Source organism: Strongylocentrotus purpuratus, unplaced genomic scaffold, assembly GCF_000002235.5.
Source record: "Strongylocentrotus purpuratus isolate Spur 01 unplaced genomic scaffold, Spur_5.0 spur5_scaffold_17, whole genome shotgun sequence".
NCBI classification, from domain to species: domain Eukaryota; kingdom Metazoa; phylum Echinodermata; class Echinoidea; order Camarodonta; family Strongylocentrotidae; genus Strongylocentrotus; species Strongylocentrotus purpuratus.
Genome location: NW_022145602.1, coordinates 5,522,321 through 5,548,313, shown reverse-complemented (window position 1 = coordinate 5,548,313; position 25,993 = coordinate 5,522,321). Strand labels below are relative to the sequence as shown.

At 37.2% G+C, this 25,993-nt stretch overlaps 1 protein-coding gene across 1 annotated transcript; it reads right to left on the bottom strand.

Moving 5' to 3' along the window:
- Positions 1-157: 157 nt before the first annotated feature.
- On the bottom strand, positions 158-19,391 carry LOC115925011. The gene is made up of 20 exons (XM_030988132.1): positions 19,114-19,391; positions 18,491-18,804; positions 17,007-17,209; positions 15,535-15,684; positions 15,047-15,204; positions 14,690-14,724; positions 13,831-14,163; positions 13,281-13,528; positions 11,410-11,538; positions 10,457-10,619; positions 9,910-9,955; positions 8,692-8,975; positions 7,494-7,512; positions 6,546-6,805; positions 5,268-5,573; positions 4,164-4,396; positions 2,968-3,099; positions 2,205-2,352; positions 1,562-1,616; positions 158-682 (listed from the first exon to the last, which is right to left on the bottom strand). Exons 1-20 carry the CDS (start codon positions 19,389-19,391, stop codon positions 421-423), a joined length of 3,756 nt encoding a protein of 1,251 aa, XP_030843992.1. The 3' UTR covers positions 158-420.
- Positions 19,392-25,993: the final 6,602 nt, after the last annotated feature.

Sequence of the window (25,993 nt, the reverse complement as noted above, 5' to 3'; positions counted from 1 at the left end):
AAATCGACCGATTAGCTATTTCCGTTCCGAAATTATATACCACAACTACATATTCTGAGAAATCGTGTTGCGCCAAATTGAATGACCAAATAGCGAAAGAAGCACATTATTCATTAATTTAGATTTGAAAACAAGAAAGAGGAATATAAACCCAAGATATATCTGACAGCACTAAAACCGTCGAATTTGAACGCAAGACAAATTAATTTATATGATAAACTCGCGAATTTGGCCGCAAAATCCTATATTAAAGGAGATGGTGTGTGACATGGATGTATCATATTTTCTTTAAACATTGCTTTGCCCCCTCCTTTCTTTCTCTCTATCTCCCCCCTTTCACACACTCTCTCTCTCTCTCTCTTACTCTCTCTTACTCTCTCTTACTCTCTCTCACTCTCTATTTCTGGTTTATCACCTAACCTAGTACTTATCTACAAGTCCTCCTGATTCTACCTGGATGAGGATTGTATTTAGATCCTTGCTTGTCCGAGTTGATACAGCTTTCCATGTTTGAAGGAGGTGTATGTACTGATCAGTCAAGTCACTAAACTCCTTTCTGATACGTTCAGCGGTGCTGTAATCGATGCGAAGAGCAACGTAAAGATGTCTCCACCGATCAGGTGGTAGAAGCCCTGCTAGTTTCAGGATATTCGCATCTGTCACTTCCTGTTCATCCAATGGACTGAAATTTAAAAATCAAAACAATTGTAATCTGCTTAGGCAAGAAGTCACTGATATTTTTTTAATTTCCTGCCCCAGAGAAGAAATAAATATTAACTTTTCGAAATTGTACTATATCAAATAATTTCAAAATTATATTAGGAAATCCACTTGCAAGATAATGAGAAATGAATTTGATCTGGATAAGCGGGGTTTTAATAATAAACAGTCAGGTCATGGCGCGGGCCGAAATAAGCTACAAATTGTTTGTCTTTGAATGATTTTCTATATTTCAGGCTTTCAGATATATACTAACAAAAAATTATTAAAGAACAGGCCAAATAATGAAAGAATGAGGTCTAAAAATTAAGAGAAGTGGGGAAATCGTTCATTTAAACCTCTCCTTCACAATTAAGAAAACTGACTTATTGTTCTCCTTATTGGACTCAATAATCTAAATTCATGTAACATGTTACTGGGCGTAATGTATATATACGACTGCAATTGTATCCGGACTATACAAATCTCTCACTCTTCTCTTTCTCCGCCTCTAGCTCTTTTTTCTTTCTCTAAGATCTTGCGCCCTTTGCCTTGAAAGCAGGTGCGTATAATTTTGTGAATTTGTAGGTGTCCATTTTTATCTTTTAATTTTTATTGAACCGGTAACTTTGTTGAAGGTTGATGAAAAAATGTGTTATTTTTGTATGAAATGATACTTATTATATTTCTTTTACTGTACTAACCCTCTTACATTATTTCTTGAATTTGTGTATTTTCCAAAACTCAGAGCAAATATCTAGACTTCCTTCTGTATGAATACACACCCATCTATACACCCCCCCACACACACACACACACACGCACACACACACACACATACGTATGTAGTGGTTCTACTCACATTGCATCGATGTTTGGTGAAGGAGCGTTTTGTTCCGCAGTCTCTTTGTCGATCCCTATCATGTAGTTACACAAATTTTACCGGTTACCAATTTTGTAAGCACAAGACTCTGTTTTATTATTTCCTACTCTTAACTTTTCCGTAGTTTCCTACGTCTCCATTTCAAGTGTTGGGTATATTAACAAGGATTATATACATGATCGTCTGTTTTCACACATAATGACGTAAGAAATAATGTACATTCGACCAAAGCCATTTTTCCTTTAAACACACATTTTCTCCACTAAACACATGGTCCAGTCAGCCTTTTGTATAATCATTATTTAGTCTACATGTATACAGCAAGTAGGGCCAATCTATAATCATGTGGTTCTAATTGCCACTTCCTCAAGTCATTAATTTGTACGACTTGATCCAATAACCATTTGGTCCATCATTATTTGGTCCATTTCCCATTTTGTCTCTAATAAAATGGTCTGAACCCCAATTACTCCGAAAACCATTTTGTATATATATATATATATATATATATTGCGATCATTTATTTTCTGTGTTGCGTTTATGAATAGATCCCTTCTGATAAGCTATGAAATATTGATACTCAGGGATTTAAACAACTAAGCATCTGCATGAAATGTTTTACCTTGGAAATGTGTGTTGAATTTAATCGTCTGTGTAGAGGTTTGAACCACTTCAAGTGTCACTAATGTCTCATCATTTTCCTCTGTTAGATCGAGCTCAAAGTACTTCGTCACTTTCCTTTCCTTCTTCATGTCGCTGAACTGAATAGCCTGAGGAAATTGCCCGAATAAATGATTAATTTTAGCTCATGATCATATGAAATATGCACCAAAACATAAATGTAGATAGTACTGATGAAGAAGATTTTTTTTCTTCTGTCTTTACAAACTTTGTCCAGTCAATTCCATCGTTTCGCATCTAATTTTGTCAAGATAAATTCAATTTTATCTAGGCTACCAACGTACAATTGCATAAACCAATTTTGTCATTTTTCAGTGAATTTCATCAAAGCGTCATTCAAATTCGTCACTCGCTCGCTTGCTATAATTATATACATGTATGTGTTACGTTACTTTTTTTCATATCTATACCCAAAACCTGCTTTGTGTATGTGTTAAGAAAAAATGTATATACATATATATATATATATATATACAGTGTATATATATATATATTCCTAGTAGCGTAGGTCTCTGAATATTTATCATCATTATCAACACTATCAGAATGATTCAATCGAGTTCATCGGCACTTTGTTTTAAGTTTTCTCCTGTTGGCTCTGCATTGATTGTTCTACCTTCTACCATGAACTGTTCTTGGTTCCACATGGCCCTTTTTTCAATTTTAACTAAGTATAGCACTTCCGAGAACCAAAGTACGCTTACCTGTACCTCGGATTTGGGACTCTTCCTACCCAGCTGGCAAGCGACTTTTAGTGTTCCCTCCAGAAACACAACGTCATCGTCATCGCCTTTTACATGTTGGAAACGGGGATAATCTTTAGCATGGACATCTGTCTGAAAAATCATGTGTACAAACAGTATTCTGATAAAGTTAACTGAAATTATCAAATATATAGAAACCATATGTATACTTGTATTATACACCATATCTCGGATGTTTGTGTATTTCTACTGAAGTACACGCTGGAATCGTCCTAAGGAATAAGATGTGGTCGCATGTGTCAACCAATTCATTTAGATCAGTGTTAATGGGCTTTATCTATCAGGAAATTGGAAAACTAAGATGACGTCCAAATTGGCATCGATTGAAAGAAACGGCCAGAACAGTATGGGATAGGGCCTTCTATTCATGTCACAGATAAGTCTAAAAGTATATTGTCGGCAACGGGATACCCATTTGTTGAATTGATATAATGAAAGTGGAAAAAGTTGCAAGGTATAGTAATAAATGCAAGACAGTTGGCAAGATGTTGACTAGACCATGCTCGATCAATATTTACGACCAAGTCTCAAAGAGCAACACCAAAAACACTAATATCGTTATTGAAAGAACCCAAGATTCCGAAGTAGGTTACCGTTTCATGTTCACATACAAATACCTATGGTTAAAGTAACTAATATTTTTTTTCGACAGAGCTTATAAATAGGATTGTACCACATCCTCACTATTGACAAATGATTAAAAAAAAACTTGTCTGCAGCAATCAGGCTTAAATACGCCCGCCCCCCCCCCCCCAGATGGTTTTAAAGGGATCGTTTAACAATGTTAAATCTGAAATACACGGCCCTACTTGTTATCAGTGTCTGTGATATGGTGTAATATTGAAGTCCTAAAAAAAAATGCGCTTCAAAACGATCAAGAAGTGCCTCAAAAAAGTAAAAATCTTTGAGTGACCGTTTTTACCATACTCGTTTTCCCCAAAAGACTGTAGTGTTATGAAAAATGAGTAATTCCAATCATTAATATCTTGATAATCAGACAGGCGATCGGCTTGTAAAAGTCATGGGGTTCCTAACTGACCTAAAGGTTTATAATTATCATTGCAGCATGAGCTAAATCCAAAATTTTGTTCCAGAATCTGAGACAAAATTACCGGATCCCTTTAATGTCTGTTTACCCATTTTTGGTCATGTGTCTTCTTGACGAAGCGAACCTCCAGGACTGGTATTCTGGAGGAAGGCATGCGTCTGGGAAGAAACGACATGCATGACAGTAAGATGCCCTTCAGAAATAGCCAATCCCAATATACTGCAAAGAATCCTCCAGAAAAATGGCTGATTGAGACCTCTAGCCATCGTTCTCGTACGGAACAAATGATGTTGTCGGGATCCGAAAGCCGTTTAGGTGTACCTTTCAAATAAAACCAGACAAATTTAAATGCAATAAGAAATGAAAGGATCTCTTACCTCTGAGGCTTAACATAATTTGCATTACATTTTTTGGCGTTTGGAATACAATTCAAAAGGGAAAAATTACAAAAACAAAACTAACTTCATGATATATTTGTTTGTACTGTAATATATATATAATTTGTGGCGATATGAGGACTAAATATTCAGTGATACATTAATTGTCTGTCATAAATCTCTCCTGGATAAGAGAAGTAGAAAAATGCGTACCTAGGCCTTAGTCTGTTAATGGAGGAAATAAAAATGTGCTTTTCTGATGACCGTTACTATCCTATGCTTATAGCACACTACCCACTGTGAAAGTTTCTGTGACATTTTTTTTTAAATGACAAGCATTTGCAAAGAGCCCCTGAAACCACACAATTGTGTTTATAGTTGTGGAACTGATTGGGGATGCAAACATTATCATAATGGGTGGATATTGACATTACGTGTACATGCATTCATCATTCATAATGTATGACAATCAACGTCGAATGCTTCATTCAATTAATGGACATCCTCATACAATGACATTTTTCGCAAAATTGCTATATTAATTCGGGCCGCGTTTTTGTAACTTTTGCGTTGATAAAACGTATAGGAAACAACACAAATTAATCAACGTCAGTGTATGGTGAGCTATACTAGTTATTTTTTTTTAAACCAAATTGTCAAACTTAGTAAATATGAGGTCATGAATGGGTGTGAAAGCTTATGAGCCTTTCTGGGGACACTTCTTAACATAATTTATATTGACGTATTTTGAGTTCCCGATAGGTATCGTAAACATTTTGGTAAATAATTTCAAGGCATTGATGTAGCCCATTTACCTGACTGATTCCAGGAATACAGTATGGTCCGTACTTTGTTAGGAGCAGTGACTAATGCACAATGAGGTATTATCAGCTTTGCCGGTTTCTTAAAGCGTAGCCCAGACGGGTAACACTGGAAACCATGGCTGACTAGAAGCTCGTCGTCTTTAAGTGTGAGGACCTCTGGAATCTCGGTCAGTACCTGAAGGCTGATTTCCTCATCTTTCTCAAGGGCACCAGGTGGAATGTGGAGTGTAAAACCATGGGATTTGGTAGACAGCTTTCCACCAAGGGCCCCAAACATTCCAGTTGCAGATCTACCATCTGAAATTAAACAGCAATGCAAATATATAATAATAATAATAGCTCGTTCTTATATAGCGCTTTTCAGGACCGCAGGCCCTCTCGAAGCGCTTTACAGATAAGTAAATTATTACCCCGGTCATCGGATTCAGGCTTACCCGCACACAGTGTATGCACATTCTCCACTCCCTGGGGAGCATTCCAGCCAGGCGTCATTTTTACAAGCGCACACTTGCTAATCTAACCACATTAGCTTTCGCATCCTACCGGGTACCCATTTAACACCTGGGTGGAGAGTGGCAAATGTAGATCAATGTCTTGCCAAAGGACATTAGTGCCGCGGCGGGACTTGAACCGCGGACCTTGTGATCCACCTTGTAATCCACAGTTCGATGACATATCCACTCGACCACGACACCTCTATATATATAAACTATTATATATTAACCTGAATCAAATTATAAACCTGAATATGGCTTAAAAATTGTATGTATTAAGAGCATATACTGCACAGTAAATATATACTTTACAAGCTTTGACGCCACTCCTGCTACAGATACAGTGTATGTACAAATGAACATGTAGTCTCATTTCCCAGACTCACTTCATTTTTAGAAAAGCAAACATTATGATGAAGCAAATAGAAAATATCTGATTCAACAAAACACACGACATAATACAACACACGACATCATACCAAAAAAAAATCAAATTATAAACCTGAATATGGCTTAAAAATTGTTTTGTTTTGTTATGAATTTATATTAAGCTAAGTCATAACAATGGATTGAATATTTAATTTGCGTGTATCCATAACAGCATCTTTAATTTCTGAATACGAGAAAGTGATTCGACTGAATATTGTCGTATAAAATTCATTAGGCCAATACACTTGATCAAGTTATAAATATTCCAAATTTATACACTTGAAAGATTCCTTCTTATGGTCTACTTGAGAGCAGTAGAAGACTTTAATTGCATGATTTATGATACCCTTGCTTTTCTCTGCTTTCGATGCGTCCTGCACAGACTCCCAAACCAGCTTCAGTGTCTGCTTTGCTTTAGGCCCTGAAGTCTGAGATGCTTTCCAACTTGAGAGCATTTGGATGTTAGCGTTTTTCCTGTTGTATAATGTCCGATGTTCAATGTGTTGTAACTCTGACGTGTTGAATCCCAGCTTCCCCCCAATCTCAAAGAACTTTTCCGGTCCGATCTGACGGGCAAACGCGAGCAGTGTCTTGTCAGGAATTTCTCTGCATCATAATATAAGTCACGAAACCCACAAGCATACTTTCTTTGCTACTTCAAATACTTCAAATCACCAAAAGAGTATAATGAGTGTTTCAAGGTACTAGAATGTGGGCGTGCCTGTGTGTAAATCTATTTCTCTCTCTTTGCCTGCTCGTTTGCATCCCCATTTCATACCAGCTGCTTTCTTCATCTTCTTTTCCTCTCGAACAACGTAATTTCCAAGTTGTATTCATCAGGCGTTTGTGTAAACATTTATATTCTCATTGATTGGGTTTCAACGCATTTCAGACTATTCAACTGTCTTCATGTTGGCTCCCTCCACATCAATATGATATGTATTCTGTATTCTTGTTTCCATCCTGTTTAAAGTTATTTCCTTATCTTAAAAAGTTATTCCCATTATTATTTGTTGAAGACTTTTCTTATTTTGGGGGGACTAAATTTCGATTTGTCAAAATTGTTTGTTTTATAGTCTTTTTATCCATTTGCAAGGAACCTGTTAACCTTATTGTAAGTTTTGGAAACAAATAAACGTTGGTACATACGACTCATAATTGCCTTCAAGCTTTTGCCTCACAATTGCCGTTTTGTTAATACTGCAGCCAGTTTATTTTCATTGGTGGAAATAAATACAACCGATGCACAATATTCATTCTGTAAACACCTTAGTTGATATAAATTAGATCTTACCCAGTAAGTCCAATGTCTGCTGCACGTAGATGAAGCAAAAGTAGATCATGAAGATATAAACATAAAAACAAATAAGAATAAGAATGTAAGAATAAACAATTTATTTAAAAAAATGAAATAAAACTAGATGTTAGCCTCGTTTGAATACGCCAAGCCAATTAAAGTCATGTACTTCTCTAATACTCCCTGCTACATGTATGATGTGCAAATTAAGAAGTATTTTTAGTATCCCACCCTCTATTTCTTCAATATTTTTTTTCTGCTGTAGAATAAAATGACATGTATTGTGCATTATAATATCTCGAAATAACTCAAATACTTAATTTTCGCTACATTTCAGCCCTTGGTCCAACCCACTATTAACGGTTATCTAGAGCTCTAACATATTTACTGACTGATATGCGTCATAAGCGTCTCGAAATAGATTTACAGAAACCTATTGTTAACTCTATCCTCAACCCTAAATTCTAGCAACACACAACACTGAAATACAATTTGAAATGGGTGTCAATATGCATTGAAACCATATTTATTATCCAAAGTTATCCTGATTATAAAACCCTATGAAACTAAGTTGTTTGAAAAACAACAGAAAGTACTAATGTGTACTCATCCCTTAGTTACAGCTAAAGACCGGTCATGGTCATGCAATTGCATTGTGAAGGAAACGTTGTGAAATCGATCAGAAAAGGTTGATGATCTAGCATAGATGTACTGCAAGGTTCTGGAATCATCAAAATGATAAGAACTTGGCCAAGTCTTCATAAAGTTAGAATCACTGTACACAGAAAGATGTATATTGAACTACACACACGTGCGCGACACGTGCATTTCATATTTCTCAACAGGCAAGAGATACACTAATTTACCAAATATATCAATTAGTAGGCGGTTTCCCGTCAAAATTTGTATCATCAGGTAATATTCAAAACATATTCTTTCACATGATTGGTAATAAGAGCTTCCATTTCGTTTTTTGAAATTGGGGCATTTCCAATACTGGTCTTTACCTTTAACATGAAGGTTGAAGCCCACTGTTTAACAATAATGTGGGTTCAATGTGGGTACGACAAAAAAGAGTGAATTATTCCTAATTCTAATTTATTTGTTCTAGTGTATTATAGGGTAGTAATTTTCTTCATCCTAATTGGAAATCAACTAGAAAAAAAAAGAAAAAAACTTTGTTCAAAAGTCAGACCTGAAATGGCGATTCCTTCTGCTGGTGAATCCAAAGATTCCATGAGTGAGAGGAACGTTTCCTTTGCTGCTTGGCCGGACGGTTGCCTCTCTCTCCATGTCAACAACATGTCATAGATGGCCTGCTCTCTGTCACGGAACCTCCTGTATTCTATGACGTCCAGTTGCTCTATGGTGAAACCAAGAGCTACTCCCAAATCATAGAACTGGTCTACCGTCATTGTTTGGGCTATTGTAAGGACATCAATGTCCGGCAGGTCACTTTTCAAGACTTCTTCCACAGCCCTGCAAGACAAAGTGAAGGTTTTCTGGTAAATTTGCTTTGTTGAAACTTCTTTAAAACGATGTTCATCAATTTATGAACAACAACCTGACGCTAATGAGTTTAATATGGCAGAGGACATTTCTTTATATTTGTCCATATACATCATAGACGCGAGAATGATTACACGACAAATGTTCCGAAGGCAATGGCTTTATGGTGTATATGTACCGGTATAGCATTTACAAATTTAATACAGGAACTTCAGCTCAAGACCAAATGTTACATCCATTCTGATTTATAAAATTAACCAAAAGTTTGATTGCTTCATTGGCCCTATGAATATCTTTGACGGAATCGAAACGGAGACTACCGAATCAATTTCTGATCGCCTTTGCAAAGTTTAAAAATAATGAGGTGGGGAAACAAAATTGGTCGTCTTTCACGTGATCTATTCTAATTCATAATTATTTTGGTCAAGTCTTGAAGTGAAGAAAGAAAACAGAGGTATTGGTTTAATGTATTCAAAATTCTTAAAAAGGATAAAGTTTCATTCCTACATGTAGCTTTGTTCAAATAAAACAGCTTTGTTATCTATTTACTAGACAAATGCCTAAATTCAACTCAGGACCAAATGTTACATTCATTTCAATCTATAAAGGCAACTTAAATTCGTATGGCCTCATCGGCTCTTTCAGAGCGTTGAAACGGAGAAATGTCATCGAATACGTTTCTTTTCACCTTCTGCAACGTAGACATAATGAGATACGAAAAGTACTTGAATTTATAATTATTTTCTTCAGGTCCTAAAAATGAAAAACAGAAGTATTGTTTGGATTTATTCCACAACGATTATTCTTAAAGATTATAAAATTCCATTCCGATAAAGCTGATATACATGTAGTTTTGTCCAAACGAAACAGCATTATCATCTATGATGTATGATTTTAAGCTTACCCAACAAATGAAAGGGGCTCAGAAGGAGAAAGGTATTCCTGTCCATCTAAAAAAAAAATGAAGAAAGGGCAAATTAAAGAGAAAATACAAGAATGACTTGAGCTTTTTTTATAATTATTATCATTACTAATATTATACAACTTCCTCTGCTTATGGTCTCTAGTTTTCGAACAGTTTGCTGAACCCTGTGTCTAATGATTAAACTAATAGAAGAAGTAGAAGTATATGTATAACGAGTCATGTGAAATTGAACATATACAAAAAAGAGAATGAACATATGCCCGCATTTCGTATTTCATGACCGTAAATGCCAATTGAAAAATGAAAAAAACCATTCCGAGCTGTATTTTGGCTAAATTTTTCGGATAATCTTAGGCATTCATTGCTTATTGAAAAACATTGCATTCGGATGCAATTATCTCTAAGCGCCAGAATCTTTTCTTGTGAGATTTATCCAAATATTTCACGTTCTTTCTTTGATCATACTCTTGAGTTTAATACTAACCACGAACTAACTGATAATTTGATAAATATAGATTAACTATACCCGTTTGTCTGATGATAAAATCAAGTGATTGAGACACCTCTTGTCTTCCAGCTTGTGTAATTGTAATGGTTATCACTGTGAATTTGACATCATCATCAGTAGGAGTCACGGACAACAATATGTTGTGTCTCATCTTGCCACAAACATCCCTCAAAGAGAGAACCTGTGATATTGAATTAAAGAAAAAATAACAATACTAAATTTAAAACAATGTCATTACAAGTATCAAAAAAAATACGACGAAGTCGAGTTGTGTAAATTTCCTGTTACCAACACTAATCACAACTTTTTTGCGATAAATCAGCTCAAGGGCGATTTCAATACCTTATTGTATTCCCCCTACAAATAATGTTCAACTACGTCATTGTCATAATTTTACATTTCACATAATTCAATAAGTGTTAGGCGAGGGTAATATAATATAGTTTTTGTTTGTTTAAGAAGATGCGATTGCGTTTACCATGGATACATTCCCCAAGAGTACCAAACGTACCAATTAGAGGAGTGCGTATGGTAAGCACTTAATTCATATGATAGATGGTAAACGCCCCTCTCTTCATCATTGGTGTAAAACTGCATCTCCATCAAACCTTAGGCATCAATAGGATGATGTTCGTGTCGGATAACTTCATCAAACTTTAAAAAAAAAGTTTAAGTACCAGAAAATGATAGAGGTAAGAATGTCAGAGGTAAACATTTCCGTGGTAAGAATGCCAAAGGTAAAAATAGAGGGTAAAAGGAGAGACAGACCCCTTTTGTTTACCTCTGACATGTTTACCTCCAACATTTTTATCTCTGACATTTTTAATTAAACCTGGGTAAATTTTAAGAATAAAAAATAGCTTGATCATCAAATATAGCCTTTGCTATGAAAACACAAACGTTATATATTTGCTACAGATTATTATAGAAAACATTGACACGTCATAAACATTCTTTTGAGTTTTGATTACCTTGCTATCAACTTGGTCGCCCTCACGATGACACGTCACTGTAACGTCACCAGACTTAGACTCAACACTGAAGGGAATGGAGCGATGGCTCTTGTGGTACGACTGCTGCTGCTTCTCCTTTTGTATGTCCTATTTCATAGGTAAAGACTAGGTATCGTCAATACACATTAATGAGAAAACGGTGGAGAAAATGTTTTGAACCTCAACAGAAAACTATTAACTAGTTTATCACTTTTAGAATGAAGTGGTTCTAAATATGTATGGGCAGTGAGAAATCGCAGTTCTTTAACATCCATACTGACTCCTAGAAACATTTGAAGGTTTAATATTTTTTTATTTTTAACAATCCCAGCGTTCGGGGATTTTTTTTTTTAGATCTATGGACCATTTTCGTAATGTAATCAAATTTAATGCACACATCTTTGTGAAGTGTTTTGCTACAAAGTATTCTATTCACCAATTATGAATAATTGTATTTCAATAGTCATAACGCAAATTGCATACATTACGTGTTGTTAGGTAGGACAAGCCATGTGTTTATCCAACATAGTATAGTATTAATGACTGCTTTGAGAGAAATAGTTGTTTTATTACGCTCAAGGGAAGGTTAGAATTGTGCTATTCCCCGAGGCTTGCCGAGGGGAATAGCCCAATTGTAACCTTCCCGAGAGCGTATGAAAACAACTATTTCTCGAATATAAAAGCAGTCATTAATACTTTTATATGCCGAAAAAAAATAGACTAAAAAATGAAAAATTAAAAATATTTATCATTTTTGTCGAAGACGGGATTCGAACTCTTGCGTACAACAAGAGGTGTACCGAAAACCAACGCTTAGACCACTCGGCTATGGCCCGCCGTTGACATGCTTGGCAGTTTTCTCCAATATATACATTAAAATGGATTGAAACCGGCTTCGCGTGTGATGAATGCTTCGCAAAAGCTCCATATACGGACTCTTCTTTTACTTTTGCAATGCATATTGGCACGAACTTAGATCAAGATCTATCGGCAGATGTTGTTTTTTTGTTTTTGGAAGTTTATTTTCGTCTTCATGTCAACAATGCAAGATAAAATTGTCGGTAAGATCGATCGAGATTCAATTGTATTGAAATTACCGACCAATCCTTCGCACACATACGGCATCCTCCATCGCTCAAACCATTTTTTAACATGTAAACCTATGGGGTAACCATGGAGGCTGACCAACTTTTTTTAATAACCATGGTTATTAAAAATATTGAAATGTTTTATGCATGGTTACCGAGAATTTTACAGGAACAGTTGAAGTTTATGAATGCAATTCGACCAATCAGATGGCTGGATTTCTTAAGTGAGGTATATAACAACAATTAATGTATGCAATCCGCATTTTTACTAGTTCAATACAGTTATTCGTATAATAATTAGTAACAAGGCACTTGACAAAGATGTGTATCTAGCAATACTTAATCAAATCGATCTGCATTCTGACAATTGAAATACAGTTATTCGTAAAATGATTTGCAACGAGGCACTTAACAGATATTTGTGTTTTAAATTTGATTACACTACGGAAATGATCATTTGCGTGAACACAAAAGTGGTTGATATCACTTGTGGAAATAAATGCGGGCTGAATACGTCTGATAGCTTTGCAGTTTTTAATTATATCATTTAAAACGAGTAAACATTGCCTATAATTCCTTTACAGTTTCATGAAGACTTTGATTCAACGCGTAGGAATAAGAGGGGCTTCCCCTAAAACAGAAATCAGACTGCCTGAAGAAACCAGTAGGAACTGGTGAAACGTCGCGGAGTAGTTGTAAGTAAGAAATTGTAAGTAATAAATTGCTGCAATTGATGCCAATACCCAGGTGCTTTTTACTGACCGTTTCCATCCCAGGAAGATCCGCATGCATCTGCAGGTGAACTTCAAACTCTTGTCCTCGCTCTATGTTGTCTGGGATGTATGGAGTGCATATAAGTTGGTGTTGGATCACCTGTTGTTCGAGAGGAATAAGAACCCACCACTCAGCACATTTTCCAATGTACAGCTCAAGATGTCTCTTGTACACTTTGCAGTATGGTGGTTCGTGTGGTGAGCTGGATGATCTTTTTCTTGATGTTATTGTTACATCTGGTGTCAGTGAATAACAAAAAAAAATGCACTTTTTTTTGTTGAGAACGTCATGGGGCTGATTTGTCCTTTGAACAGTGAAATCTAAGATTTACATGTACTACTAGCGAAGAGGTAAAATAATACATTATAGTTTTTAAGATGATGATGGCTTATGCTATGGCGCCGGTTTCCGCCTCAGATGGGTGCTCATGGCGCTTGCTCAACAATGCTAAACATGGATCTCAGTGCATCAATTTGCATTTATCCCAGCAATAAATATAGGTAATTTTCTTAATCTAATTCTAATCTAATAGACTTACCCATGCCTGGATACAATACACGGGAAATGATGTTTGGTTTCACTTGATCAGGGTTCATGACCAAGGCATAGTGTGGTATCTTGATCTTAACAGGTTGATGGAAGATCATGTTTGGAGGATCACATCTGATCCCGTAGCAGGCCACTGATTCATCATCTTTGATGTCAACACTAGGAGTGTCTTGTAAGAGGGTTAAAGTGATCTTGCATGGGTCACTCTGATGAACAGCCCCAGGAGGAATAAACATTGATACGCCATGGTCTTCTAGTTCAATTTCCTGACTGGTATTCCTTACGACTTCAACGGAGACGATGGCAGGTGTCGATGGTTCAGCTGTCATTTATTTTAAACAAAGGAAAATGACACAATAATAAGAACAGATATAATCGACAAAGTAACTGTAAATTCAGATCGGGATAGTCATTGGAATGATATACCAATATATAAATATAGTTCTCATCTCATTTCTGTTCTCAAAAAGGATTCACTGTATTACAACTGACAAGTTGAGTTAATTACCCAAACACTGACGTTCCCTCCTGGTTTGTAATAGTTGAATTACGGTATATGGTAAATCTATAATTTATTATCGGTATTGCATCTTTATTATATCCATTTGTTTATTTATATATGCTTTTTTAAATTTGGGGCTCATCCAACGTTCATGGCTCGTATTTGGAATGCCGTTTTTTAGGGAGTACCCGAGTGAAATTTGTGTGTGCGATTAAGTAAATGGCCCAGACAATGAATTATCAAATTCTCTCTTCTTTGGAATGGAAAAAAAATGATCATCGCTAGACTTTAATATGTGACGTTCTGGATAAGAGAAAAGTTGTTTGTGTTTGAAGGACGTTCTTACCTCGGTAAGACTGGATCTCCTCCAAAGAAGGTAATCTGAAATTATTCAGTGCAAATGTAATAAAGTGGATATAAGTTATTTATATACAATTTGTGCTGTGAACAGATGTATTTGTTTCAACGTATGAAAAATTACTTAAATGGTATCGACATGAATCGAACAACTGTTTATTGTCAGACACTTATCGATAATCGAGGCCCATTATTTAAAGAAAGATACTCTTATCTTAGGATAATCTAGAAAAAGAAAAAAATACACATTTTTTTACCTGGCTATGCGTACAATTCTCACAAAATCAATACATTAAAAAGAAACGAATTCAGTTTGGTTTACAAAAAATATATTTAAAAGTATCACCTCGACAAAATCATCTGCTTGACCACTTCGTCCTTGGCATAGTGGATTGGTAAGTTGCCTTTCTTGTCCCTCACATCTAACTTGGCTCCATTCTCCAGGAGATAAAACACCAAGGCCTTCTCAGGAGATAGTTCGCCATTGTAATACTCATCAGAGATCTGGAACATTACACAAATATATACTTTTGTATTAGAACAGTATCGTCCATCAATTCGCAGTAGTGGAACTCCCTATTTACGTTGTAAACTTCCCCCACACGCACGAACACGCGCCCAGACACCAACACACATATTTTCTTGTGTCAATCACAGGTATCATATTTTAGGATTCCCTGATGACCTAGAGGAGCATTATATGTCAGTGACACCGCCGTAACGACTGCATGTTGACTCCAAAAACATACCAATATTTGGCCGTATCGTAATTTGTTGTTCAGACTCTCGTCGGTCTGGCATCAGTCTCGTTTGTGTTCCTGGTATACAACTCACCTCTTTTAGTGTATCCGTGTCATGCATAATTCTGCCGCTCTTGTAGCAGAGTTTAATGGCTATATGGAGACACGTCTGGCCGTCACTTGACTGGACATTGAGATCAGCTCCCTCAGAAACTAACTTCTCAATGATGGAGGTGCGGCCGTGCTGTATGGCAAGATGGATATCAGTTAAATCATTCTGTTCGAGCAGGATATAACAAAATACGCGGCAGGAAAACTTGAGAATTAATTTGGTCTAAATGCTAGTAAAGCCGAGTTTCTGGGAACAAAAGTACTGTCAGGTGATCAACTAATCCAATGATTCGAATTCGTTTTAAGCAACCATCGTAATTTGTCTATGAAGTCTAAGAAACAGCATTGAAGTCTAAGTGATGTTATAATTAGTAATGGTTATAGGTGTTACAAAATCAAACTGGTCAAGTCATACAATACCTCCACATTACCCTTCTTTTTCTGGTGATGCTAGAGCACATCTGACAAAACAACTCCTATGTTGATATTGTATGGTCTATTTTAAACATGTGGTCAGCTCTGGTGAAGTTACATGTCCATGTACATACCACTGTCCCTTGTTAGCTCACTTATAATTGACAGATAATGCACAAGATGAATGAGATCTAGAGCATTTTTTTAGGGTGGAGCTTAGCAGGTCTTAGAAAATGATATTAAAATAATATAAAAACCTATGGAATATACATGTATTTAGATGTTTGGATAACAAAATATGAGTTGTATGCAGCCCTGCAAATCAACAAGAATCAACTTATATTTAGATTTCACCCCACCTTTAATTAAATGTCAGTACTTCTTGTTTTATAAATACATCAAGGTAGATAAATTCAACATAAAGTGTGTTTTTAATATATTTACCTTGCAATTTGAATGATCCTTGAATAGATCCGCGATGCTTTGGTACCCAAGGAATAAAGACAAGTGTAGAGGTGTCCGCCCGTTAATGTATCCTGTGTCAGAACGTGCTCCTCCTGTCAGAAGGACTTTAACGACATCAAGGTTACCATTCAGAACAGCATGATGTAAAGGGGTCCCAACAGCGTTACTACCCTTATTCACATGAGCTCCTTGAGTTATCAGATACTCGGTGACATCAAGCTGGCCCTTGAATGCAGCACTGTGTAATGCGGTCAACCCCCTATTATTACCCTTATTTATCTTAGCTCCTTCACTGATTAAAAACTTGGTGACATCAAGATGACCATTCATGGCAGCAAGTGGTAATGCAGTCCAACCGTCGTTACTACCCTTATTCACCTGAGCTCCTTGAGTGATCAGATACCCGGTGACATCAAGCTGACCATAGAAAGCAGCATTGTGTAATGCATTCAAACCACTATTTTGTCCCTTATTTATCTCAGCTCCTTGGCTAATTAGATACTTGGTGACATCAAGATGACCATTCATGGCAGCACTGTGTAATGCAGTCAAACCCCTATTATTACCCCTATTCACCTCAGCTCCTCGACTGATGAGATAGTCGGTCACATCAAGATGACCATTCTGAGCAGCACTGTGTAATCCAGTCCAACCGTCGTTACTACCCTCATTCACATGAGCTCCCTGAGTGATCAGATACCCGGTGACATCAAGCTGACCCTCGAAAGCAGCACTGTGTAATGCAGTCATCCCTTCATAGTCACCTTTACTGACCTCAGCTCCTTGACTAATGAGATATTTGATGACATCAAGATGAGCCTCCTGAGCAGCAAGGTGTAATGCAGTCAAACCTCTTTTATCACCCTTATTCACCTCTGCTCCATGACTGATGAGATATTTGATGACATCAAGATAATCCTGCTGAGCAGCAAGTGGTAATGCAGTCCAACCGTCGTTACTACCCTTATTCACCTCTGCTCCATGACTGATTAGATATTTGGTCACATCAAGATGACCATTCTGAGCAGCAATGTGTAATGCAGTCCAACCGTCGTTACTACCCTTACTGACCTCAGCTCCTCGATTAATGAGATATTTGGTGACATCAAGCTGACCATTCAAAGCAGCAACGTGTAATGCATTGAAACCTTTTTTTTGTCCCTTATTTATCTCAGCTCCTTGGCTGATTAGATACTTGGTGACATCAAGATGACCATTATTGGCTGCACTGTGTAATGCAGTCCTGCCGTTATTATTTCCCTTATTCACCTCTACTCCCGGGTGACTGATGAGATATTTGATGACATCAAGATGAGCCTCCTGAGCAGCAAGATGTAATGCAGTCCAACCGTCGTTACTACCCCTTTTCACCTGAGCTCCTTGACTGACGAGATATTTGGTGACATCAATATGACCCCCCTGAACAGCACTGTGTAATGCAGTCCAGCCGTCGTTATTTCCCTTATTCACCTCTGCTCCATGACTAATGAGATATTTGGTGACATCAAGATGACCCCCCTGAGCAGCACTGTGTAATGCAGTCCTGCCGTTATTATTTCCCTTATTCACCTCTGCTCCATGACTGATGAGATATTTGATGACCTCAAGATGAGCCTCCTGAGCAGCAGGGTGTAATGCAGTCCAACCGTCGTTACTACCCTTATTCACATGAGCTCCTTGACTGACGAGATACTTGATGACATCAATATGACCGTTGAAAGCAGCAACGTGCAATGCAGTCAAATCGTCACTGTCTCTCATATTCACGTCAGTCCCATGACTGATGAGATATTGGGTGACATCAAGGTGACCCTCCTGAGCAGCACTGTGTAATGCAGTCCTGCCGTCATTACTTCCCTTATTCACCTCTGCTCCATGACTGATGAGATATTTGATGACATCAAGATGAGCCTTCTGAGCAGCAAGGTGTAATGCAGTCCAACCGTCGTTACAACCCTTATTCACATGAGCTCCTTGACTGATTAGATATTTGGTCACATCAAGATGACCATTCTGAGCAGCAATGTGTAATGCAGTCCAACCGTCGTTACTACCCTTACTGACCTCAGCTCCTTGACTGACGAGATATTTGGTGACATCAATATGACCGTTGAAAGCAGCACTGTGTAATGCAGTCAAACCCCTATTATTACCCCTATTCACCTCAGCTCCATGACTGATGAGATATTTGATGACCTCAAGATGAGCCTCCTGAGCAGCAGGGTGTAATGCAGTCCAACCGTCGTTACTACCCTTATTCACATGAGCTCCTTGACTGACGAGATACTTGATGACATCAATATGACCATTGAAAGCAGCACTGTGTAATGCAGTCCTATCGTCATTATCTCCGTTATTCACCTCAGATCCTTGACTGACGAGATAATTGGTGACATCAATATGACCGTTGAAAGCAGCACTGTGTAATGCAGTCAAACCCCTATCATTACCCTTATTCACCTCAGCTCCTTCACTGATTAGATATTTGATGACATCAAGATGACCATTAAAAGCAGCAAAGAATAATGCAGTTGAACCCCTATTACCACCCTTATTTACCTCAGCTCCTTGAGTGATTAGATACTCGGTGAGATCAAAATGACCATTCTGAGCAGCAAGGTGTAATGCAGTCCGACCGTCATTATCTCCCTTATTCACATCAGCTCCTTGAGTGATTAGATACTCGGTGACATCAAGATGACCATTCTGAGCAGCACTGTGTAATGCAGAGCAGCCGTCCTTGTCTTCCTTGTCCACGTTAGCTCCATGGTTGAGTACATCTTGTGTTGCTTCAAGACGTCCGAGTGATGCAGCAAGATGTAAGGGTGTTTGTCCATCCGAAGTCGCCTTCTCCAAATCAGCTACAGGATTTGTCTGGCCATACAGGACCCCCAAATCATCTTGGTCTGCATGGTTTATTTTAGCTTCCTCAAAAAGTTGTATTATGCCCAAGGCCTCCATATTGCATGACAAATTGCATAATTGAACCCCCGGAGACATCCTAATCTAGCACAGAATTGTAATCGTCTACTACTCTCATTACGCTCGACTTCTAAATGTTACGATTAAGATTCGAAATCTAGTTGTGAAGCAGATAGACCAGTTGCAGTATGCATGTTAAAGGCATAAGCATACAACACACTGATTTTTTTCCCGCAATGTGCAGTTGTTAGTTTTGTCGTTTTCAATAAGTTCCAAAGTCCTATAAATGCAGTGAACTAAATCGTAGTTTAAATATTTGTCATTCATATTTCACCGTTAAACTTCTCTGTTGTCTCCTCTTTTCTTTTTGAAATTGTTGACATTCATCAACATTTCAATCAATATAAAGCGAGTGCATTTTTGACCCCCCCCCCCCTTCCCTTTCACTCTAAAATATAAGTTGGGAACGTTTGTTCAGTTCGTCTTTTAACCCGTTGACAACTGAATTGTCTAAGTCCCATAGACTTAACACAGGGACCAACAGGTTCCTGTAAGCAAGGGGTTAAAATAGACATATATTCACATAAAAATACATAGAAAATGTTCAAGGAGGGAAATCGTCTTGCCCAAAGAAGGACAAACAGTCCATTTTGTACATATCTTAAGATACAATTCGTACTAAAGAACCATAAATTTGCCCCCTAATGTTGTATCTCACTACAATTAAATGAAATATTAACTATTCGCAGATGCCACTGATTTCTACCCTTTGATAATTAATTACTCATGAACAAAGCAAATATTAACGCTGACTATGGCACTAGGTGTGGTAATTATAATGCGGTAAAAGTTGGGGCAAAAATCCGACTGAAGAAAACCGTAATTGTGATATCAACGACGACGAGGCCGACGACGCCGACGATGACGTTTCCAGTACTGTAATGAAAATATGGCGATTACGGTAATATAGGCGAAGATGACGAATTTACAATCAACAGTATTTATCCAGTTCATTGCAGTCCACGGAAGTTACATATCTTAGCAAAATACAATAGGTCAACGTGGTGTAGTGCACTTGCAAAGGCGGCGCTCCCGGGCGCACGGGGGCACAGTGCCTCCACTTTTTCAAGTACCCCAAAAGTGTCCCTTTTTACATAGGAAAAGTGCCCCTTTTACTTTGTAAGAAGTGTCCCTTTGTACATAGGAAAAGTGCCCCTTTTACTTTGACAAGTGCTCCTATTAATTTGTTAAAGTGCCCCTTCCCCTTTCCACCTCTGATAAGTACCCCTTTTATTTTGACACGTACTCCTTTTCCTTAAACAAGTTCACATTTTCCTTTACAAGAAGTGTCCATTTTCCATTCTCATAAGTGCCCTTTTAATTATCTAGTAAGTTCCCTTTTCAAGTGCCCCTTCCTCTACTGATAAGTGCTCTTTTCATCTTATATAAATGCCCCTTTTATTTTGACACGTCCCCCTTGTCCTTCCTAATAAATGCTCTTTTTCCTTCTTATGAGTGCCCCTTCCCCTTCTCATAATTACTCGTTTCCATTAGTGCCCCGTTTATTTTAACAAGTGCCTCTTTTTCTTTTTAATAAGAGCCACTTCCCCCTTGCCATAAAAGCCCCCTTCTTCACCTCCGATAAATGCCCCTATTAAAATATGAACGATGCCCCTTTTCTTTCAACAAATGCCCATTTTCCTTTATCATTAGAGCCCTTTTTTCATTCTCTTAAGTGACCCTTTTCATCTCTGAAAATTACCCTATTAAACGTGATATGTGCCCCTTTTCCCTTTCTAATAAGGAACCTATCCCTTTTTCATAAATGCCCCTTTTCACTTCTTATAAATGCCCCTGTCAAAATCTGATGGGTGCCTTTTTTCCGTCGACAAAAGCCCATGTCCCCTTCTTATAAAACCCCTTTTCATCCCTGGTGCGTGCCTCTTTTTTTTAGGTGTAAGAAGTGCCCCATTTTCACCTCTGATAGTTAGCCTTTGTACTTCGACACGTGCTCCTTTTCTTTTCTAGTAAGTGTCTTAACCCTTTTGATAAGTGTCCCCTTTTCCTCTCATCATTAAACGTGCCCCTAATTTCAAGCGACTAAGACCGATTCCCCCCCAAAGCTCGTAGTTATAGCCTAGATGTTATAATTATGTAACGTATCAAAGTTCTTTTTAGTCTTCTGTTATGAGAATGTGCGTATAATCACATCAGGATTGGGATTGGGTTTTTCCTCTTTATAAGATTTAATTTTTTGCACTGCGACCTCACAAATCTTTAAAATTTGTATCGCTCGCAAATGATTTTTTCAGACTATCATACCCAACTGCAAAGTATGATGCTTAAGCAATATCTTATATGATGTAAGAAAAACAAATATTGAAATCATCACTGATAATGTAATCACAATATAGGGGTATATACCAATGTATACACAATTGTATATTTTCGCTTTGAGGATTTCCCTTTGAAGGTGCCCTTTTTTCCAGAAAGTGCCCTTTTTTGTTGGTGCCCCCCCCCCCACTTTGAAGTCGCTCCGCCGCCTTTGTGCATTTGGGTAGACAATCATTATAAGTCCCATCCACTTATACCGGGCAGGCTTAGGTCGCCTGGTGCTTAATTGGAATTAAGTACACAAGAGTTTTGTCAATATGTATTTTACCATGCATAGTTAAACGTCGAATCGAGAGAGCAAGAAAAGAGACAGAATTGCATCAATTTGAATTCCAAGAAGGGATCACCCACCCTCTCTCTCTCTCTCTCTTGTTGGGAAGGTTAAAACACAATGTTTGAAACTTTAGTGTTTAGTGCAAAGATTCCCAGCTACTCCAAAACTCATAAACGGATTGTTTGCTTACCCATGGGTCACGGAATACCCTGACCCGTAAAACACTTCAATTTTAGGTGCTGCCGATGTATATATGTATACGATGCTTGGGAGACACGATTAAGTAGGTTACTTTGAAAGCGAGATATTCCATTCCTACTTTTTTATAATTTGATATCTGTACCCAGGCTTCTTGCAGCCATGCAGCAGCATATTTAAATTCACCTACTTTCATTTCATATGAGATGGCATTTAGATTATCACAGCATTGTGTCGATTAAAAATGTGAATGCATACAATACATGAAATATAATAGACAAGGTCGTGAATTCATGGACAATTTGTTCCCAATATAAACTATAATTGCCTTAACTAGCTTTTTCTAGTTTAATTGTCAGATTGGTTAGATACGTTCATTTGGGAAAGACTTGTGCTCATTATGTAGTAAATAAGAACTTTACAAGTGATTTTGAATTTTGACCTATTGAGAACAACACACGTCTTTTCGCTGTGCCATATACCGATTATTCAGCTTCGGCCTTGCAGACTTGATTATTTCCCGCTTACATGATGTATGTTGCATCTCAGTAAAGGGTTACCGTACTTAATTATATATGATCCCATTATGAATAGAAAATATGTACATTGTTTGGAAAGACTGTAAAACACCTTATAAGTCTATTGTAGATCAATAATTGCGTTTTCTTACATGATTGGATGTGATTTCATGCACATTTTTATGATTAAACCTATACAGTGCAATTAAGCACTGTTACACAGACCCTGTACGTAAATCCCGTGCATTAGTATGCCTAGTATTCGTAGAGTTAATTTTCTTTGGGATTCCCATTTTGATAATCTAGCGCCCGTTGTTGGCATCGCTTCATATACTGAAGTGGGTACCATGCATGGTGCATGTGTATACTCCATAAATAATAACCTCTGAAACAATAAGGGCACCGTGCCAGATTGCCATTTGAAACAGGATAAACTTTATTGTGCCATCCGGGCGCGTACGCAGGGGGGGGGGGGGTGGTTTTGGGGTCGAACCCCCCCCCTCAAATTTTGTTTGTGCGTGTGTTTTGGAGGGGAAACCCTCTTTTTGTTTCTTTTTTTTTCTAATGAAAAAATAATGATGCTAATGGGTGACCTAACAAAAAAGTGACCTTACCCCTCATTTTTGTATTATTATTATTTGTGTTAATTTTTATTTCGTTTTATATTTATCTGTCTTTGAAGATAATATCGAAAAATAATATCGTAAGCAAAACATTCATGGGCTTTGTTAATAGTACCTACACGGGCCTCTACATTCAATAATCTATGCGTGAACTATCATGTGAGCTTGTCCAAAATAAAGGATTCTTTTAAAGAGTATTTTGTTAAAATACGTTATTCTGTTAAGTACAACTTCCGATGTTCACTTCTTTCTGAAACCTCTTTAAATTCTGAATATTCAAGTTGGGGTTGTTACATTACTCATTAATATATATGCGTTATGTCAAGTAGCGAAATATGGTATCTTTAAAACCAAACCTACTTCAAAATCTACGTTTTCTTCAAATTGACCTCCAACCAAAAAATTAAAATAAATCGAAATACAAATAAGGTTTGCTCAACAAACCAACCTCTCTGTTATTCGGTTTGTAAAATAAATAGAGTTCACTACACAGTAAAAACGCTGCTTAAAAAAGTGATGTTCACTTACAGTTGTACACTATCTTAAACAACAGTTGAACAAATTGTAAACAATGTTGCTCGAAACGAAAGTAATTTTGTTAAACATTCGCTGTTTAAAATTTAATGACTGCTTTATTTACTATACGAGAGCTTTTAGACAGTGTTGTTTACATATGACGTCATGTGTCACGTGCCAGTAAAGTGCGCGTTGGCTAAAAGATTTGTTTCAAATCATGGCCAACCAAGCTGTAGACGTGTCGTGGATGAGTGGAAACGTCGCCGGACTGTCGATCACAAGGTCCACGGTTCGAGTCCCGCCGCGGAACTAATGTCCTATGGCAGCCTAGCATAGCCGGGTAATGTTGGAGCGCCTTGAGGACCTTGCAAGGTCGATACGTGCGCTATATAAGAATCAAATATTATTATTATTATTTAACAACAGCTCCTTTTTAAACAACTTTCTTTAAACAACCCAGTTGGTGTAAACAACCCCCACTGAACAACAGCTCCTTTTTAAACAACTTTCTTTAAACAACCCAGTTGGTGTAAACAACCCCCACTGAACAACAGCTCCGTTTTAAACAACCGTCTTTAAACAACACCAGTTGTTTAAATTGTGATTTTAAACAAGTTGTTCAAAATGTTGATCAACTAAGTGTTTAAACTTTAAACAACTCGAGTTGCTTAACATTTTAAACAACTCTTAGATCAGGTCACCCGTTAATCAACAGTTGTTTAAACTTTTAAACAACATGTTCACTAAATTTTTAACTGTGTAAGTAAAAGAGACGTCCTAGCTTATATATTTACAACTAGCCAAATAAATTATTGAACTCTATCATTTCGAGAAAAAAAAAGTCGCTATAAATTGAAGATAATGTAGAGAGGATGGAATCAAACGTCGGAGGTTTTTTTTATTATATATGCTCAACAAAGGGCAAAGATACCATCATAAATTGAGCGATAAAAAGCCGCACTTGTAAAAAGAGATTTTACAATATCTGGCTATGGTACGGTAAAAATAATATTTCTGGCTCTTTACCCAACGTGAACACGTTAAACAATTTGGTAAATGGAACAGGTAAGAGCCTGTATAATTATGAAAATACATTAACGTTTGTCAGTGACCAAGGTATAGGTGATCAGATTATAGATCTGTGTTCTCAATCAAATTTCAACAACGATGAAAGGCTACCCAAACATGTGTGCGTGTGTGTGTGTGTGTGTATATATATATATATATATATATATATATATATATGTATAATAAAAGTGCGAGAATTCTCAACTCTGACATGACAACGGGTGTTCCAGAATATGTAGGCGTGAAGAAAATGGTCTAGGAACGTGAGACGTAGCTGTACTTTACACTTTTATTACGAGCTTTCGGCTTGTGAGGCCTTCTTCAGGTTCTGAAGAGCAATCACATACAAAAACAAATACATTGTATGAACAAATATACATGGCATATAAACTTAATATCACTCATTCTAGTCAAGCATCATGTACTAAAATTAATACGAGAAATACTTTCGGAATAAACTTTAAAATGATTATGTAATTTCAAAGTGTTTTACCACCTTGATTGTGTCTTGGGCTGTCGGTGTGTTTATTCAGTTGATGTGATATGTGTGAACGTGTAATAAGGGATGTGCGGTCAAGTGTGGATAAGTGACCTGTGACACGGATGTTACTGATCTATGACACACCCGGTGTCATGACCTGTATCTAGGGAGGCGAGAGGGAGGAGGATAGAAGGCTTCATTCAAATGCATTGGAGTGTACGCAGTCCGATTGGTTGCAGTAAATTGACTCTACATTCATTGTATAACAAATGCAAGGATAAAACGTGTATTTGTTTTTGTTTGTGTTTGCACTTCAGAACCTGAAGAGGGCCTCACAAGCCGAAAGCTCGTAATCAAAGTGTAAAGTACAGATACGTCTCACGTTCCTAGACCATTTTGTATATATATAATATGGTTATCATTATCATTATCATTATTATTGTTTTATTCAACAAACGTTTCCATTACAAGTTACTTCAATACGTTTCAATACGGTCCGAATTATGTCCTTTTCGACTATGAAAAATGAGAAAAGTTCTGCGTCGATTAATTTGGGTACTGCAAAAAGA